The 19,071-nt window shown below is 38.8% G+C and overlaps 2 protein-coding genes across 5 annotated transcripts; one reads left to right on the top strand and one right to left on the bottom strand.

Moving 5' to 3' along the window:
• The first annotated feature begins 301 nt into the window (after positions 1-301).
• Positions 302-10,704, top strand: Pi4kiiialpha (phosphatidylinositol 4-kinase III alpha). 4 transcript variants are annotated; one of them, XM_071775264.1, is made up of 23 exons: positions 302-456; positions 1,178-1,571; positions 1,687-2,192; positions 2,268-2,583; positions 2,835-2,897; positions 3,280-3,534; positions 3,641-3,833; positions 3,932-4,142; positions 4,224-4,478; positions 4,562-4,914; positions 5,098-5,518; positions 5,743-5,850; positions 5,917-6,123; positions 6,258-6,534; positions 6,646-7,138; positions 7,207-7,342; positions 7,480-7,809; positions 7,906-8,193; positions 8,356-8,583; positions 8,666-9,012; positions 9,099-9,375; positions 9,479-9,885; positions 10,065-10,704. In XM_071775264.1, the coding sequence occupies exons 1-23, from the start codon at positions 367-369 to the stop codon at positions 10,288-10,290; spliced, it is 6,381 nt and encodes a 2,126-aa protein (XP_071631365.1). In that variant the 5' UTR covers positions 302-366; the 3' UTR covers positions 10,291-10,704. The 4 variants fall into 4 exon arrangements, with proteins under 4 accessions (XP_071631365.1, XP_071631364.1, XP_071631367.1 ...); XM_071775263.1 differs by having other exon boundaries at positions 6,631-7,138; XM_071775266.1 differs by lacking the exon at positions 2,835-2,897.
• A 3,137-nt stretch (positions 10,705-13,841) lies between these two features.
• LOC139811115 (F-box/LRR-repeat protein 4-like) lies at positions 13,842-15,744 on the bottom strand. Its single transcript, XM_071775194.1, has 3 exons — positions 15,391-15,744; positions 14,979-15,309; positions 13,842-14,828 (listed from the first exon to the last, which is right to left on the bottom strand). The coding sequence occupies exons 1-3, from the start codon at positions 15,695-15,697 to the stop codon at positions 14,471-14,473; spliced, it is 996 nt and encodes a 331-aa protein (XP_071631295.1). The 5' UTR covers positions 15,698-15,744; the 3' UTR covers positions 13,842-14,470.
• Between the last annotated feature and the right edge of the window lie 3,327 nt (positions 15,745-19,071).

The raw sequence follows: 19,071 nt of genomic DNA, 5'->3' as shown, positions 1-19,071 counted from the left end.
CATAAAGGCGCGTCGTGATCTCACACAAGAGAGAATCTTTGATTTTGTTGAATAGCTTGCAATAATTTGTATTTCAATCTTTCGCGAGTTTGATAACGCGGTAGATCGAGTAGATTGAAACACGTTTGCCGAAGCGGTATCTCAAGCGACCAATAGGGGTGCTCGGTTTGAATTACATCAGGATTATAGGTCTGTTTTTTATTGCTCAACTGGCTGCAACTTCTATAAATCGGGTCCGTTTGAATGCTTCTGCAATTTACGAACGCACTCTAGCAGACGACGTTATTGACGTTTGTGACGTTCATCTCTCTCTGAGCTCCAGTCTGTCAGTAGTGTCAGTGGCGAGTGGCGAAATCGCTCGGCAAAATGGTGGCGGACGAGAGGTTGTTTTTCTCGAACGCCGTCCAACAATTGGCGAGATGTTTGGCCGCTATCAAGCCCACGCCGTGGGAAAAAGTAAGTTGAATCCACTCCCCGAGAGAATCCTCCGATCGAACGTCAATTTTTCGACCACGGGACAACTATCGCCCTCCGCCTTCTCCGTCGTTTTTATCGATCGGGACTACATTACAGGAAGTGTCAGCTGACATCCTGACATTTCCATGTTATGACATAATCCGAAGGATATCGCGTCACTCTGAGGTCTGTTATAGGGTCACGTGCGATGCATGATAATTAACGCTGCTGTCTTGTGAAAAAATTACGATTGCAGCTTGCATAATGACTATGAAAAAAATCTTAGAAAATACAATAACAATGTATTTTTGCGGCGGCGTAGAGACACAGACTCAAGAAATTACGTAGTATAACTTATCAGGATTATATGATAAATGTACAGTTATTTGTAAAATATTGTAGTAGGAAGAAATCGATATACTTTATAAGATTATGAATCTTTATAAAATAATGAAAAAAAATATGAAATCATATATATATATATATATATATATATATATATATATATATATATATATATTATTTTATTAAAATGTATACGTAATATTAATATTAATTAGAATTATAAATTGTTATTAAATACAATAATTTAAAATATTTTCTGTAAGATTATTTCTCTTTTAAAAGAGCTTATCCTGTTTGACTTTTCATGACTAAAGGAATTAGATTAACGCAACTTTTATCGGGATCTAAAAATAATATTTTTTATGTCTAATCGCAGGTAGCCAAGCTGTACAAGTTATGTCCACAAGATTCCGCTCTGGGTGTATTCCGCCTGGATCAGAGAGGTCAGGATGCGACCATCGCATTGGGAATTTATTTTTTGGAATCCGGCCTCCAGCACCGGGATAAAATTTTGCCGTATCTATTGAGATTATTGCGCGGTCTTCCAAAGGCGGTGTGGCGCGACGAGGTGAAAGTTTCGCTCGCCGAACGGGTTCCGGTCGCGGAACGCTTCAGCTTCTGCCTGAACACCCTGCTGAGCGATGTGGCGGCCAGGTGCGAACCGGCGCGAGAAGAGATCATCTCGACCCAGGTCGAGATACTCGCCGTTCTGACCAATCTGATACGTGGATACAAGGATCAAAATAGCAATAGGGGATTGCAAGCGAAAAGTAAGTGATATATCAATTAGTAAATTTTTATAAATGTCATCAGGCTGTTCTTTCTTAAGGCATGTTGTCCAATGAAAGTAAGAACTTTTAATTCTGACATTACGTATTGTTTTAGTATCGCTATGCAAGTGCCTGGTCCCGGTGCTGATCGGTCTGGCAAGATCCATGGGTCGCTTCGCGTGTACGGATCCGCCGCTGCTCTGCCGTATCTTTCCACGGCGCGAGACGCCCTCGCCGGCAAGCAGCGCGGAAATTCGCTTGATGCCCGATAAGAAACAGCACAGCTTCTCGAACTTCAGGCCCATAATCCCACGATCTCTGAGTGGCAATTTTAATTCTTGTATCGACAACTCGTTGCCGGGCTACGAGAGTCACGATTATCACTGCGGCAAGAGACCGTCGCTGCAGTCCTTCCTGTCGGTGCCGTACGATCCGACGACGTATTTCTTCAGCCGTTACGGATCGAGTTTCAATCAGTTCCCGCAGATGCGTTGCAACGAGAGCCCCGAGAGAAGGGCCGGGATGCAGTTTACCGTGGTGCATTTACAGAGTGTGCTGGCTTTGGCCAAAAAATTACTTACCAAGGAGATCCTGACGTTTCTGGATGAAGAGGCACAGCAAGTAAGTTTCACATTACATATTATATTTGTATCTATACTTATATGTAATACTAATTGGTTTTGCATTAATTTTCAGGTGTACAGTTCCGGCCAAGTACACATTTTCCCGTATCGTACGTTCAGCGAGACGATGAATCTCGTTATGGTGGCCCTGTTGCGCGAGCTGCTGCAAAATCAGCGCGACTTACCGGCTCCGTTCACGAGGGACGTGCAGGAATTCGTCAAGGGTCTGTTTCTCTCGGGTCAAACGGAGCTGCAATCGCGGCAGCACGACGCGAGCGAGCGTGAAGACATCGACACAAATTTCCGGACTGTGAATCGCTTTAAGGTGAACGTGATGGCCAACTCCGCGTGCGTGGACCTGCTGGTCTGGGCGATCGGTGATGAAACAGGTGAGGTGACGTCCATTTGTCGCTGACGAAACAGAGATCGTGAGCCGCGGAAGCATCTCTTTACTAAAATTAGGAGCACTACTATAGTTCACGAGAGTAAATAATCTGTACACTGTAGAGAAGTTTTTCGTGACTGTGCTCGTGACTCTAAATGCATGCACCAGTGTGACCGCGAGATATCAATGTCTGTTTCGATCGCGACACCCGTCCAAGCGCACAGATCTTTTAAAGCTCTCACGTTATTTTTCCAGTACCCGGCGAATATGATTTGTCCGCGCTGTTCGCAGATATCAGTTCAATGCTGATCGGCAAGGGTATATTGAGTTACCCGTGTGTGTTCTCGTGTACATCCTCGTTAACATGCCTGCCATTAATAATTATTAACAAATGTCTTTGCTATAACAATTTGCTTCTTTTTACAGTATTTTTAATTAATTTTAAATTGATGTTGTAGATAAACTGTTGATCTCCAAGTCTTGTGAATTTTCTCATGTTAATTTTTCAAAATAACGTTTTTTATATATGCAGATTTTACGCACGGAGCGACACTTACAAAGCATCTTTACATGTGCTGCATTTAAATAACCAATTGATAATTTTACAGCAGTCAAAGCGTTGCAATTATATTTCTATAAAATATATATACACTTATATATTCATATTTTTATGCAGAAAACCTTGTACATTAATTCTCAGGTGCGGATAGTTTGTGCGGACGACTCGTGGAGAAGATTAATTCCAATCACGGGCCCAAGCTCGTGCTGGCGCACATGCCGTTGCTGTTGGTTTGTCTCGAGGGACTGGGAAAATTGGCGCAGAAATTTCCCAACATAGCCAGCACGTCTATATACTACCTACGGGACTTCCTCATCGCGCCATCGCCAATTCTTTTGAAGCTATATCGACAGCACAGTGAATACTCCATGAAGGAACATCAGTTTAAAGTGCTGGGTAAAATAGCTTTATCACATAATATTAATAATTAATTTGATTAATCATAAAATTATTGTTTGTCATGTATGATATAAATGTGATATATATGCACACGTCTGCACAGTCCAAGGGAAGGAAATAAGCGACTCGAAACAGACGACATCGTCGGTGCACACGGCGTTTGCGAAACTTCGCGACGCGGCCATCGGCAACCTCTGCATCGCTCTGGAAGCTGCGCATTCTGTGAATCCGGACTGCGTCCCAGCGCTCGTGGCCAGTGTCTCGAACAGATTATACACCGCGGACATATCCGATGGGTACGTTTCATTGAAAGAGTTTGTCAACGTTTACAATTTTTCTACAATCAGCGCAGGTAATGCGAAGGAAAGTTGCAATTTTAACTTATTGGTTTCAGCGAGAGCGATGAGAAATTAAAAAACGAAGTGGTGTCGAAGAACATCGTGATCATGTTGGGCCACGTCGCCGTGGCGCTGAAGGACACCCCGAAGACTATGCGCACGATCTTCCCGTTTTTCCAGCAGCTTTTCTGCCGCACTCCCAGCGACCTCGACTTTCTCATAGTGGATCAATTGGGCTGCATGATCATTGCCAAGTGCGAACCAAAGGTGTGCGAGGCAACACTCATTCAGAATATTAAGAATCATTTACAACATTCTTCGGATGATTATATTATCATTGTTACGCAGATCTATGAAGGGATCATGCAGATGTTCTCCATGTCGTTGGGGTCCAGTACAGCAACGTACGCCGCGAACGACGATCGGAAACAATACTGCCATGTTTCCAAGGCGGTTACAAACGCCCTGGCGAACATAGCGGCAAATCTACAGGGCGAATCGGAGTTGGACGACTTGTTGCTGCATCTTCTGGAACTGTTCGTGCAGTTGGGCCTCGAGGGTAAACGCGCCAGCGACAAGATGCCGAATAGTATCGTTGCGACGGTAAGATCGCTTAAAACCAATAATCTTGACAAAACGTCAGCAGTAATTGGATAAAAAGCATTATTTTATATTGTGTTTCACAGAAAGCAGCTAGTAGCGCTGGAAATCTAGGAGTACTCATCCCCGTGATCGCGATATTGGTGCGACGTCTACCACCGATCAGACATCCGCAGAAACGACTTCTGAAGCTGTTCAAGGACTTTTGGTTGTACTGCGTTATAATGGGCTTCGCCGCGGATCATCCTTCGAGATTGTGGCCGCCTGAATGGTACGATGGCGTCAAGGAGATCGCTGTCAAGTCACCCTACCTTATCTCTCAGACTAGCGCGCGTCTCGAGATGCGAGAATTGCAGTATACGTCAGCGGTGCGCAACGACAGTGTTTCGTTGAATGAGCTACAAGAGCTGCGGAGTCAAATATTGAAGATAAGCACCCGGTACGATTCACTTTAAATCGCCACGTCTCCTGATTTCTAATCAATCTAATTAATTGTCTGAAGAATGCTTTATATTTCAATGCGTGACATCTATTTCTAATTATAAGTAAATTTTATTATCGAAATATCTATATATTTTTCGAATTTCTGTTGTACAATTTCTGTGATTTTATTTTTTTTCAGTACAAATGATATATCGGCATACGTGACCAAGCTACAGTTCGCGCAGTGCACATACTTGCTCTCCGTTTATTGGTCAGAGACCTTACGGGTGGCTAACAGTCCTGAACCGAGTCTGCAACCGATAATGCAATACCTGTGCGATACCGATTTGCAGAAAGACAAGAGCGGCATGTGGCAGTGCATATGCTGCGTAGCGGACTCCGTATTTACGAAATTCAAGGATGTGATGCAGCGCAAACCGAAGGACGAGCAACGTGAGAAGGAGCTCGAGAATCACGCGCAATTTCTGCTGGTGCACTTCAATCACGTGCACAAGCAAATCAGGCGGGTGGCAGACAAATACCTCAGTGCTTTAGTGGACGCTTTCCCGCATCTATTGTGGAACTGTAAAGTCCTTTGGAGTATGTTGGACATATTACAGGTATTTATTTATTTTATTATACTTATAGGGCCGGTTCCAATTTATTGATAAACTAACTAATAGTTAAATCATATGTCTATCCTTGTTTTATTTAAAGGAAAAACAAAGACACATATATGATTTAACTATTAGTTAGTTTACCAATAGGTTGGAACAACCGGCCTTTACAGTTATTGTTTTAGTATATTCTATACTTTGACTTCTTTATTACATGACTATTGCAGATTTTATCGTATTCGTTACAACTCGACCCAAATGAAGAAACGCCTAGCTTAAGAATACCCGGCACGCCATATAGCATCGAGTTGATGAACACTATTGAAGCAAGAGAGGTATGATGTTATTGACGCTATATTTGTTAAAATAAAACTGTTGCCGTGACGTCACGCAAATTGCAGATTATCGTGAAGGATTTTACCGCGAGATGCAAGGGCATTGTGCAGGAAGCCATGAAGTGGGCGCCGCAAGCTACCAGGTCGCATTTACAAGAGTACATCAATCAAATACCGTCTGCTGGCATGCGACATCATTCTGGTTTGTCGTTGGCCATTGACTCTGTTCTCGAATTCGTGGACACCGCGATTCCCACAATAGTTCCAGCAAATGTACGTAGCAATGTTTAAGCGTATCATACAACGTTTTATTTTAGATTTTATCTTAACCATTCTTCTATTTAACGCATTGTAAGTGATAACTGTACTCGCTATTAATTATATTGACGAAGCGATATATTTAACAGACGAATTCGTTGGATAAGAGACCACGCGCCGTAAAGGGCGCGAGTTCGTGGCTGCTGTCGATGATGTCTACGAGATCGTGGCACGCCGGCGAGGTAGCGGGTATGCTTGCCCTTGCACGCACCGAATCGCCAACCGCGGAGGTGACTCTGGAAGAATGTAGGGACAAAGTCGTCGAGAGATTGATCGAGGCTGTCCATCGCGCCTGTCAGGATCGCGATGATACCATCCATCGCGGAGCTCTTTGGCGCGCTACCGCTCTTTTGATATCCATGCCTGGTAAATTTGAACTAGTCAATTTTGTAATCTTAGATCTTCGATTAATTTGTAAGGCAATTTATTGGCAAGCTTTTCTTCAATTTTTGCGCTGATTAGACTTCACACTTATAGGTATACATAGACGGTTGTTACACTCGGTCGCGTGCTCGCAGATAGAACTGTTCACGACCGCAGCCATGACCACAGCGGTCGAGTGCTGGCAGTGGATCCTAACTGTACGGCCAGATTTGAAATTACGATTTTTGCAAGAGATGTTACTCGCGTGGCAGTATACCGTTGACAAGAGGATGGGCTTGTTCGCACCGAACGAGGAGGAGGTCAGTCCGCTCGCGGTCTACGAGGGCTGCAAACTCGGACCTAATCCGCCACAGGTGAAACCGCACGACATCTGGGTGACCTTCATAGTGGAGCTCGTCGAGACAGCCAAGTACTGTTGCCAGGAGACGGTCGATATGATCGCCCTACTCCTGCATCGCTCGTTACCCATGACTGTCGGTGCATCCGGCGAGGAAGCCGGTATCACTCGACACGTCGCCGCGGTTGGCGTGCGTTTTAAACTTCTCTCGTGCGGCTTGGTACTGCTGCAAGGTGACGTTTTACCAAGGTAATATGTCCTTCATTATCGCGTGAACGACTATGACAGAAAATAAATAATTGGATCTATTTTTGCAGAACTTTAAGCAAGAATGTCCTGCGAGAACGTATCTATTCCAATTGTCTGGATTACTTCTGCCGAGAACGTCAATTGCCGACCCAAGAGATCGACCAGCTTAGCGAAGACATAGTTACGCTGATACGCTTTTGGCAGGTAAGTCAAAGCGCGTTAAAAATTAAGAATTAAGATACTGATTCCATTTATAGAAATTATACAAAATTATTCTTTTTGTTTTTCATTAAAATACTGAAATTTATTCTAGTATTAATCTATTTTATACATTTCCATAGGTAATGCATAGCGACAAAAAGTACTTAATGATGACAGGAGCCGATAACGAATTTGAGATCGTGACATCTCAAACTTATACAACCGCGATGATTCCAAGCGAGACAATTGGTTCGTTAGCTGCCACGCTAGCTCCTACGCCGAACGACTTCTCGAGATCGTCCAGCAACGTATGGATGAACACCATGCCTATGTCGACCAGTACCAATACATTGAGCAAACGCAGCAATCGCAGCAAACGAATTGTAAACGCCAATGTTCTCGTGAAAGATTACATCAAAAAGAGAAATTTGATTCTCGAGTTGTTAGCGGTTGAAATCGAAATGTTACTGGTGAGTTCTTAATGAGTCACAAATATACAGGAAACTATGATTTATCGCAATAACGAGAATTGGCTTCTAAATGTCAAAATCTCGTTTCTTGTCAAGGTCTGGCGTAATCCCAGCGGAAGACCGGAACTCGCGTTGCAAGGAGAAGGAAGTATCGCGGACTGGCGTGCCAAGGGGATGAACGATCGCTGGCGAGAATATACGCGACTCGCGTGGGAGATCAGTCCTGTTCTGGCCATATTCTTGCCGGTGCGGTTAAAGAATCACGAAGTCATCATCAAGGAGATTTGCGGCCTGGTGCGCCTTAAACCCGTGCTAGTCATGCATGTGTCGGAAGCATTGCAGTATCTCGTTACGACGGATACGCTTCTCAACGATGTACCTGAAGTGAGATTTTTAACTTTACGTTTTATAAATAATAATTTACAAATTAGCTACTCAACATTTACTTCCATAATCTGTAATATTAATATGCAATTAATAAGTAGAAGTTAGAGATTATCATCTCTTTATAAAAAATCTTTATAAAAAAATTTGATTCTGTTTTAGTTAGTTTATATGTTAACGTGGGCGAGAGTGTCTCCGATTCAAGCGCTGGCGTTTTTCTCGCGACAATTCCCGCATCATCCCATCTCTGCGCAATACGCAGTGCAAGTATTGGACAGCTATCCAGCCGACGCTGTGCTTTTCTATATACCCCAGCTAGTGCAAGCTGTCCGTCACGACACAATGGGCTATGTAATCGAGTTTATTAAGAAGATTGCTAAACGATCACAGGTAATACGTATTGCAAGATCTAAAGTTAAGTTGAATATTAAATTGTAAGGAATCGTAATCGCTTTGGCTTGGCATGGTTTAGGTGGTGGCACATCAATTGATATGGAACATGCACACTAATGTATACATGGACGAGGATAAGCAGGTGAAAGATCCAGTGCTGTACGACGTCTTAGATTCGTTGACGAAGAATATTCTGAACGCCCTGTCCGGCCCGGCGAAACAATTCTACGAGAGGGAGTTCGACTTTTTCGAGAAGATCACTAACATCTCGGGCGAAATCCGGCCGTATCCCAAAGGGCCGGAACGCAAAGCCGCGTGCTTGGATGCTTTAGCTAGGGTCAAAGTACAACCTGGTTGCTATCTGCCGTCGAATCCCGAGGCGATGGTCATCGATATAGATTATCAGAGTGGCACTCCTATGCAAAGGTACGATTTAGAATAATTTAAAAAAAGACAACGATGTATATATTATGGAATATGAAAAATATTATGCAATTATCCTATAATTACAGTGCTGCTAAGGCGCCGTTCTTAGCGCGCTTCAAAGTACAGAAGTACGGCATCAACGAGCTCGAGAATATCGCGCTAGCGGTGTCGACCAACGGGAAAGTCGAGAACAAGAGAGAAACGGAAGAGCAGACATGGCAGGCCGCTATTTTTAAAGTCGGCGACGACGTCAGACAAGACATGCTCGCCCTGCAAGTGATCAGCATTTTTAAGAACGTATTCCAGAAGGTGGGGCTGAATCTCTTCCTGTTTCCCTACAGAGTGGTAGCTACAGCTCCCGGGGTAAGATAGATACTGATTTCTCATAACGGTACACTTTGATATTTCGTTTATGATTATATATCTATGTATATATAATTATATATCTATATTTATGTGTTATCAGTGTGGCGTGATAGAATGTGTGCCGCATGCAACGTCGAGGGATCAACTCGGCCGTACAACGGACAGCGACATGTATCAATACTTCATCACGCAACACGGCGACGAGACGACCAAGGAGTTCCAAAACGTTCGTCGTAACTTCGTCAAGTCGATGGCGGCTTACAGCGTAATCACCTACCTCCTGCAGATAAAGGACCGTCACAACGGCAATATCATGATAGACACTCAGGGTCATATCATACACATTGACTTTGGCTTCATGTTCGAGAGCTCGCCTGGCGGTAATTTGGGCTTTGAGCCAGATATCAAGCTCACTGACGAGATGGTCCTCGTGATGGGCGGTAAAATGGAAGCTGCGCCGTTCCGCTGGTTCGTGGAACTGTGCGTGCAAGCCTTCCTCGCAGTTAGGTGAGCGTTATTTTAACAATATCATTTCAAGTGTCTGCATTTGCACTACATTCTATATATCGCAATAATAAAACAAAAAAGTTTACATTCGGATATTAACGCATATAAAGGCTATTTAGAATCATTCATACTACTGAATAGTCACTTAAATGCATTTTTGAATATTCTTTATCTTGTAGGCCCTACCAGGAAGCCATCATCTCCCTCGTCTCCCTCATGCTCGACACGGGATTACCGTGCTTCCGCGGACAAACTATCAAGCTCCTACGCAGCCGGTTTGTGCCGACCGCCACCGATCGTGACGCGGCGATCTTTATGATCAATGTAATACGTAACAGCTACCTCAACTTCCGTACGAAAACTTACGATATGATACAGTATTATCAGAATCAAATCCCCTATTGAATCATTACCGGAAAATTTACTTCCGCCTCCTTCCCCTCTTTCTTCCCGGTCCAGGTGATTGTTTACGGGCGACGCTTTGCGCTCGCTATGACTGTTGTTATCGAATTAGAATCAGGTATTAGAATCAGTACTTGAGGTACTGCAGTTGTTAGATATCACATTATAACTACTGACTGTGAAACTGTACAAATGTATTGGTGTCAATATTATTTTAGTCCCACTGTGTATTTTACGAAAGCGTTTAGCCTTGTATGTATGTAATAATGTATCATAATTATCTATGAGAGATCGCTTACATATGAATATGCATGTACATGTCTGCTGTATGCAGCACATCTGTATACGAGTACATTCCTGTCCGTTATTAATTTATGTATTGTTAATGAATAAAAATTAAATTACTTTAACCATGAACCGATGAAATCCCTTATCTCGCGGTGTATTTAAATTTTCAACCACGATAGCATTTAATCATATCTCGATAGATATTTCGTAAGACATCAGAAAGAATATGTATACATTTTTTATTTCAACTTACCGTTTCCCGAGGTCTTCATAATTTTACGTGCAATTTTATTTCGAGGGTGTAATTAACAATTGAATGAACAAAAAAAAACAGTTTAATTTATTCTCTATGTACAGTAGCTAAGCAAACTTGTCATTGAACAATATTAATCAATGTGTTTGCAGCACGAGGCAACCAACAGCTAGACTTGACTCTGAGAAGTTCAGAACTCAGAAATTATAAGTTTTCCCCGGGGTAATGTATTTCTGGTCGGTAAGAGGCTTCTTCCTAAAAGTTAACATATCGCTAATAGCAATAGATCACAAATTTGCTCATTTGATGAAAGAATTTCCATATATGAATCAATTTTTTCAATTATTCTGATAAACGTGACCAAAAAACACTCCATATGTACAGGTATTGATTTTAATTCTTTTAAATGTAAACTTGCTGACATTTATACTCACTCTGTACCAATTTGCTTCGAGCCGGCAATCAACATCGGTTGTTGAACTTCACGTCTCGCATCTCGGAGGTAGTAGTAAATTTGCGAAGTTTTGTGATACGGGCCTCCCGGTATGTCCGGCGGAGGTTGAGTACGCTTTGCCTGTTCATCCGCGTACCTGAGGCCTTGCACAATTTTTCTCTGCAGAGAATATAAAGAACAATGAAATTTCAGACGTGCATTATCGGCTGTAATCCATTTGATGCTGACAAATGCTTTGAAGCGTTCTACTTCTTTCTTCATTGAAAGAAAGGAGAAGAAGAATGCTCCGAAGCACTTGTAGCGTTAAGTGGACCACAATTCAAGTAGCTATCTGAAAGCAATCGAAGGAACTTATATATAATTTCTTATCAACCTAACGTTTAGAGGAAAGTCTCTTGGAAGTATACATTACTCTGTGGAAAACTTCTATATACTTAATTTGGGTTTTTTAACTTCTCAAATTTTATCATAAAAGATACACAATCTATCGAATGTGACTTTTTGAACTCCAAAACTTCTGTTATCTTTACATCAAAGAAACTGTGTAAATATATTGTAAACAAGAGGAGAAGAATAATTTACAAGTGAAATGTATACACGTTTTCCATGAAATATTGATGAAATTAAGTTTAGCATATTTGGATCTAACCACGTGATAAATATTACAGCCGGTGGCTCGTTTGCCAGGCAGGCGACAAGATTTGTTCGGGAAATATCTATATACATCAACAACGCGAAATAACGTAATCTGATGCACAAAAAAATCCCAAAACAAGGTTACATAATTGAGCGAGTAGCCAAGACTTACGCCTCGACAAAGTTCACGGAAATATTTTATTAGCGGCGTGACGCTCCGGTGCTCGACTGGGCCTGGCATCCTTCTTCCGCGAGTCGACCGGCTAATTAAGAAATAATTAAACTCAGCGCGGCATTTACTTCGGCAATCGAAGAGCTAGGAATTAACCTCAACAAATAAACACTGATATGATAAACACTTGTATATCGATGTAGATCGACGTCGAAACGATTCGATTGTCGTCACGTGCTTGCAATCGATATGTCGAACCAGTCGAACAATACCGCCTTCTTCTCGTCAAATTGGGCACGTTCAGCAGACCAAGCCGCTGAGTAGCAGTCGAACGTGATTGGCTCTTACTTTTAGAACCAACCAATCAACGCAGAGTGTTGATAAGACGAACTCAACAGTTGTGTCTGCTGAACGCGGCCAATTTTGCGATTGATCAAGCTTAAATTGTGTTTTTCATAAATAATTAGTGAAATAACGGTGTTTGTGATAAAAAAAGTGCGATGGGTGAAAATTTTATTTGTTATTTCCCAACAACTGGACACATAGTGCGCCTTGCAAAGTACATGCGTGAACTTTCCACGTGTGGAAAGTTGTAAACCCATGTGACATCTCATCTCGCGTGGAAGCAGAAATATATGATATAGTGGGATGGTTCAAATACTTCGAGCTATTTTATTTTTTATTTTATTCTAAAAGTGTACATATTGTATGGAGAAACGATACATTCTAAAATTAAATATATAAAGATTATAGTGTAATTTTCAAGAGGAAACAGCGGACAAATTCTGCCAACATTTATAGTAGCATTTATGAGTTTATTTCAGAACAGTATAAAAATAATTTTTACAACAAACTTTACGGAAATTTCGAAATTTTATTATTTTTTAACTAAATTTGTTTCTTAAGATGCAGTCTATGATTATAAATATTTTTTCGTATTTGAAAAACACACTTACCTTGGTGGGATTTGAACTCGGGACCTCATCTGCATCGTGAGCCAACTGCCTTACGTGGTAGACTATACTTCTTAATTTGATGTAAACGTTATATATAGTCTACATATGTCAAACCAGCGCAAATATATAATTTTTCAAAAATTATCTTAAGAAACAAATTCAGTTTAAAAAGAGTAATAAAATTTTGAATTGGATATATGATATAATATTTCTTAATGTCGGGTGAATGTCAGAAACCAGTGCCGGCTCATTATGAAATTTTGTGTTCGTAAATATATTTATGAAAAAAGTATATTTATAAAGTTAAAACATTCTTATATCAAATCCTTACAAGGACCTCACTAGACAAAAATAAGGAAACTTTTCGTTAATGAAACTTTAGAAATAATGCAGAAACATAAATTGCTGATGCACCGACTAGGGCTAAAATGTGTCAATCGACATGGCAATTGCATACAAAATCTTATTCAATACAAGTTCATTCCACCTGCAGTATACAAAGTATAATTGCAGCATCAAATTATAATTCACTATTGATTTATCCATTAAAAGCTATGACATTGCCATATAAACGCAGTATAATAATACTTTCATTGATTAATTATAATCTTTTATAGAAATTACGTGGATGTAGATTTATCCACAAACTATCCACATGGATGCAACGTTCTTTTTTCATCACTAATCGAAGTCTTTTATCCTCGATATGTCGATAAAAATTCCTTGTAATACATATCTCTTAATAGATATATCCACAGAGAATCTACATTGATATATTTCGAGAATAAAAGACTTCGATGTAGTGATGAAAAAAGAACGTTGCATCTATGTGGATAGTTTGTGGATAAATCTGCATCCACGTAGTCCACGTAAATTACGTGGATTCGACGTGGATGTGACGTGACTGTTTTTATCAGGACGCAACCCTGCATAAAACGTCTTATTCAAAAATATGGTTTCGCATTCACGAGATTTTGTCATGAATTCTGCTTTGCAACAATTTCGGATTGGATCACGGTCAATACTTTTCAGTGCGATACTGGGAATAGAACGTAAAAATCTTGTATGCCTCTGAATCCAAAAACAATTAGCAGAAGAAGTGAATCCTTTTTAATGCGAGAATTCGCATTTGTTTGAAGGTTATCGATTGCGATTGAATGCGAGGAATATTTTAAGCTAAGTGAATTCTTGCGAACCAATACTTTTCAATCCCTTTCTTCGCATCAGAAAGCAGAATTTAAATTAATTCTTTTCAATCCGACATTTTATGCAGGGGAATTAAAATCAAAGATATAAATATTTTTTTCTTGTAGTTTGAAACTTCAGTTATAATATCCAAACGTTTATTTCCATAAATTTATATTTTTTTAAAGGTATCCAGACACAGGTACGTATCCATCAGGTATTGGTACATTTACCTACTCTTATAAGTATCCGGGTATTGGTATCTTTTCTATCATGTATGTATAGACGGACACGTGCGGATATCTTTCCTTCCATTGATTAACCAATTGATTAACCAATCGATTTATATGATTATTACACTTACAGAAAATGAAATAAAACTCCTGCAGTTTAGAACATTGTTTCAAAATAACGGAACATTTATCAGGTTTATCAAGTTGCGCGCTAACAAGATACAACTTTTTTAAGTTTCTGCACTGTGCTAGTAATTCCAACCGATGATCAGTGAGGACAACATGGGACAAACCAACTTCTTGCAAGTTTTGATAAGAGGAAAGTAATCTAAATAAGCTCTCATCATCAGCTGGGAATCCGTATCTGTAACAAAAATGATGTAATTAGTACAGTACTTTAATTGCAAAGAGAAAATTCATGTAACTTTTTCAAGATGCTCGCAAAAGAAGCAAACAAATTTCAATAAAGAATACAATTATGTATGTTTTAAAAGAAAATGTAACACACACTTACAGACTAAGTTTCACTTTTTGTAAATTCTTACAGTTAGCGAGAGCATTAATACCCTGAGATGTAAGACCACGTATGTACATTGAATAATGTGAATATAAATATATTGCTTCCAAGTCACGACACGAATTTCCCAACTCTATTAGAACTGCATCGTTTATTAAGTCGCTATCTGCCGATAACTGACGCATCCGTTGATTATTTCGCAGTATTTTGCAAAGACGTTCGCTTCTTATATTAGTATGAGAAAGGTTTAAATGTTCCAAATTATTTAGCCCCTCGAGATACGACCATCCTTCGTCGTCTAGGTTGTAAGAATAACTTAGATCCAAATCTAAAAAAAATTTGTATTACAAATTGTTAAACAATTTACCAATAATCTTGACAATTATATACATATACTATATGCATATACCTTTCAAATTTTTGCATGTCTCTGAAGTTTTAAGTAGGACAGGATTTAAGTCGACGTCATTGTGATCTGTTCTTAATCTTAAATGCGTTAAACGCCTGCCGCAATTATCAAGAAAGTTTACGAAATCATTAACATCAAAGTTGCAATATGTAAGATCTAATTGTTGCAAATATTTACATCTAGGTGTAAAATAACAAAATATATCGCACATATATTTGTCAGAGCTAATATATCGCATGCTCAAACGTGTATAGAGTAAAGGATCCCGTGTTAAATCATCAAAGCGCTTATTATTTACTTCATTCATGCGGCATAATGTTACCACATCTAAGTATTCAAATATTTTTAGTAGCATTTCATTCTGTAAAGATAAAATATAATTAATATAATACAAAATAAATACTTTAATACTCGAAGTGTACGAAATGTCATTGTAATAAATATTATATGAGGAGAAATAGACTTCTTAGAATACTTTACAGGAAGCGCAGATAAACTACAACGGGATAGCTCCTTGGATTCATCCAATGAAAGTTTCACTCTCTTGACATAATTCGAAATACTTTTTAATAAAATAATAAAACGTCGTTTAAGAAAACGACGCGGATATCTCTGATCAAGAGGTTGCTCATAACCAGGGATTACCTCCTGAGATACCTTTTTGTGCTTCAAATTATTCTTATAAGAAACTCTTCTTATGTTGCTGCAAATATTATCGGAATAAATTAATTTTTAAATTAATTTTTATTATTAACAGAAAAAATGGATTCAAATATTATTTAATGTCGATGATAATAATACCTTTTAGACATAATAACACAATATTTGGAAAAATTCTGTTGCAGATGAACTATATCCAAGTGTGCACTATTTAAATCTGCTGTTAAATTATGAACATCGTCACGGTATGGAAAGCACATGAAGTTAATTTCTTTGAACAGATTAGTTAAACTCTTGTTAGGATTTCTAGATAGGATCAATTCGGATGTGCCGATGAGCATCACAGCATCTAGCTTTGTGTAATAGACCTGCGAACTGCCCTTAAATACTAGTTTGAGCATTTTGGTTTTAAAGTCACACGGATGCGACAACGGTGGAGAAAATAATCTTGATTTCGGGTACAATCTGAGACGATTCATCCCACAACTGAATCCAGTCGTCATTATTGGAATCTTGAGCCAAAATTTGAATTACGCTTCCAGGATTACATATTTCGTAAATACAGACTCTGATTGGATATACAGCTTCATGAAACTCGATATCTGTAAATAGAAAATATTATATATTTACTCTCTTCTCAGCAAAAGCGTATCTTTCTTAACAATATCTTATTTATCGATTTAAATATTACATACCAATATATCGTTTTTTGCTCTCCGTGACATCATTGTCTCTCATGAGCCTAGCATCAAAGGGTCTCATGAAATCTTCGTTTTGCCACGGAGATATTGAAATACCAGTACCATCCTTTATTTTCTATATTAGAAAATCAAAATTGTCAAATAGTAGAAAATCTTGTAACATATAATATATAGCGATTACTTTGTACAGGACTATAAGTACCAGAAAATACACGTACCATGAAATCATAAATAAAAATTGGTGGTAAATGAAATAGTTGTCCGTAATTTTGAAATTTGGGTGGCCCAATTATGTCAGGGGCAGTATGGAATATGCTAGGACTCCAGTGGTCCACGGGAACAAATCTTTTCTTCACAAATTGATAGATGAAGTCAACACTATCCTCTTCTCCTACGGATACTCTGCCGACATAGGGATATCGACTACAACTCTCGCAATATGAAGGTTTATTGTGGGTTGTCATATTGTCTCTCTAAAAGAAGACAAAAAACATGAAGGATAATAATCGTTTCTTTTTTAGCATATGCTAAAATGCATTATAATATCATATATATTTATAATTATAGCGTTAAGATTATATGTATAATCTAACAATAAGTTTATCTTGCTTCCATTCGCATTGCTAAGTACTGACATAGTCTGCATGGGCTGCGTGTGTGTGGAATATCATTATTATAAATAATTAATTATTTTAAAGAAAATAACAGTTATTTTAATTTTGTTAATGTAGAAAAATGTTCTTTTATAAATCTGAAATATCGGGCACACACGTGCAGGAGCACAAAAGAAAGAACAAAAAAATTACACTATTTAGATTGCTCACATTCGCCAGACTTACGCTTAGTTTCTAAATGACTATAAAGTTCCATTCTACATTAGTCGTAAGAGTAGATGTAAGACGCGTAAGCAGTAAGCTATTGACTAATAAAATTTTTACAATCCAAGAATAATCGATTGTAGTTGGTCAACTTTTACTGCTTACGTCTTACCGCATACTCTTACAGTTATATTGTACAATAATGATGAGTTTAAGATTTTTCGAAATGTATTTTTTATCTCACTCAATGTATCTTTTATCTCATTTTCTAATACACGTTATAACATGTTCTACCACGTGGTACTGTGTTTCACACAGTAGAACATACGGCATACACACGTTCACGTGCACCAAAGAAAAAAAATGCAAAATTTAAATTGCTTACGTTTACGCTTTTAAATGACTAAAATTTTTCAAAATTTATTTTTTATTTATTTAATGTATCTTTTATCTCATTGTCTGATATAGGTTATAGCGATCTAACAATAAGTTATACAAAAGATCACACAGTGAATAAAAAGAATTAATTATCTACCTCGGAAATTTAACTCGGAACTGAATCAAAAAATTAATCAGTAAAACTAATTTCTATCGATTTTCATACTACTTACTGTTTATCAGCAAGGCAGTTTTGATTTTTTTCTGTATAGAATGAAAAAATCATGAAAGAAAAGAAATGTTGGAACACGTGGTGAGGACATACTATTGCATACTATTTCTGTAGGTCCACACGTGGACGTTGGGACCCCCCACCATCTGGCACGGACTCGCGCCTGCCGAGTCATGGCTTCTGCACACAAGCAGGACGCGGGAACGCTTGCCGCGCGGCAAGAAGCGACTTTGGTTCTTACGGAAAAACAACACGTTGATTGTCTACCGCGTCGCTTCTTGCCGCGCGGCAAGCGTTTTCGCGTCCTACATAGAGCATGTTGGTTAAGAAAATTATATGTGAACATTAATTGCATGAGATCTAAATGTCATTATGTTTCTCATATTTTAAATCAAATGCCTTAAATAATAAAATAAATGTTACAATTAAATTTCTGCAATTGTGTTTTGAAATTTATTCACGCAACCATGTAATTATATTCGTGTTTATATAAATTCTTAAATACATATAATTACCGCGTGGAGGACCTCTGTACAGCTTACTTGTTATATTTAAATGTTTATAACGTTAATAATCTAAACGTAATGTAGCACAGGTCACAGTTCTCAATGTCGTAACACGCTCACTGCATCGCTATTTAACTTAATTTAATTATCAAATTCTTAATTTAAGTAACTTAATTTAATTATCAATTAACTTAATTATTATTATACCTCTGCTATATATCTTATTGCCAATGCGGAACGGATTATTATAATTTTTTATTATTTAATATAACATATAGAAAAAAGATTAAGAAATTATATGATATTATAGATTAAGAAATGGAATAAAGATTGAGAAATAATGAATTATAGAAATTTTAAGGGAAAGGAACTAAGGGGAGCGGATA

The sequence above is a fragment of the Temnothorax longispinosus genome, chromosome 4 (assembly GCF_030848805.1).
Source record: "Temnothorax longispinosus isolate EJ_2023e chromosome 4, Tlon_JGU_v1, whole genome shotgun sequence".
NCBI classification, from domain to species: domain Eukaryota; kingdom Metazoa; phylum Arthropoda; class Insecta; order Hymenoptera; family Formicidae; genus Temnothorax; species Temnothorax longispinosus.
The sequence above is the reverse complement of the archived record's forward strand: the minus strand, read 5'-3'. Positions and strand labels throughout refer to the sequence as shown.

Excerpts from the sequence above, each read along its gene's own strand:
- Pi4kiiialpha (XM_071775263.1), top strand. The coding sequence starts at position 367 with ATGGTGGCGGACGAGAGGTTGTTTTTCTCGAACGCCGTCCAACAATTG. Across the intron at positions 5,519-5,742 it reads GTATGTTGGACATATTACAG|ATTTTATCGTATTCGTTACA; the intron begins GTATTTATTTAT and ends TGACTATTGCAG. Across the intron at positions 5,851-5,916 it reads ACACTATTGAAGCAAGAGAG|ATTATCGTGAAGGATTTTAC; the intron begins GTATGATGTTAT and ends CGCAAATTGCAG.
- LOC139811115 (XM_071775194.1), bottom strand. The coding sequence starts at position 15,697 with ATGAATGAAGTAAATAATAAGCGCTTTGATGATTTAACACGGGATCCT. Across the intron at positions 15,310-15,390 it reads GACATGCAAAAATTTGAAAG|ATTTGGATCTAAGTTATTCT; the intron begins GTATATGCATAT and ends AATTTTTTTTAG. Across the intron at positions 14,829-14,978 it reads CAAAAAGTGAAACTTAGTCT|ATACGGATTCCCAGCTGATG; the intron begins GTAAGTGTGTGT and ends TTTTTGTTACAG.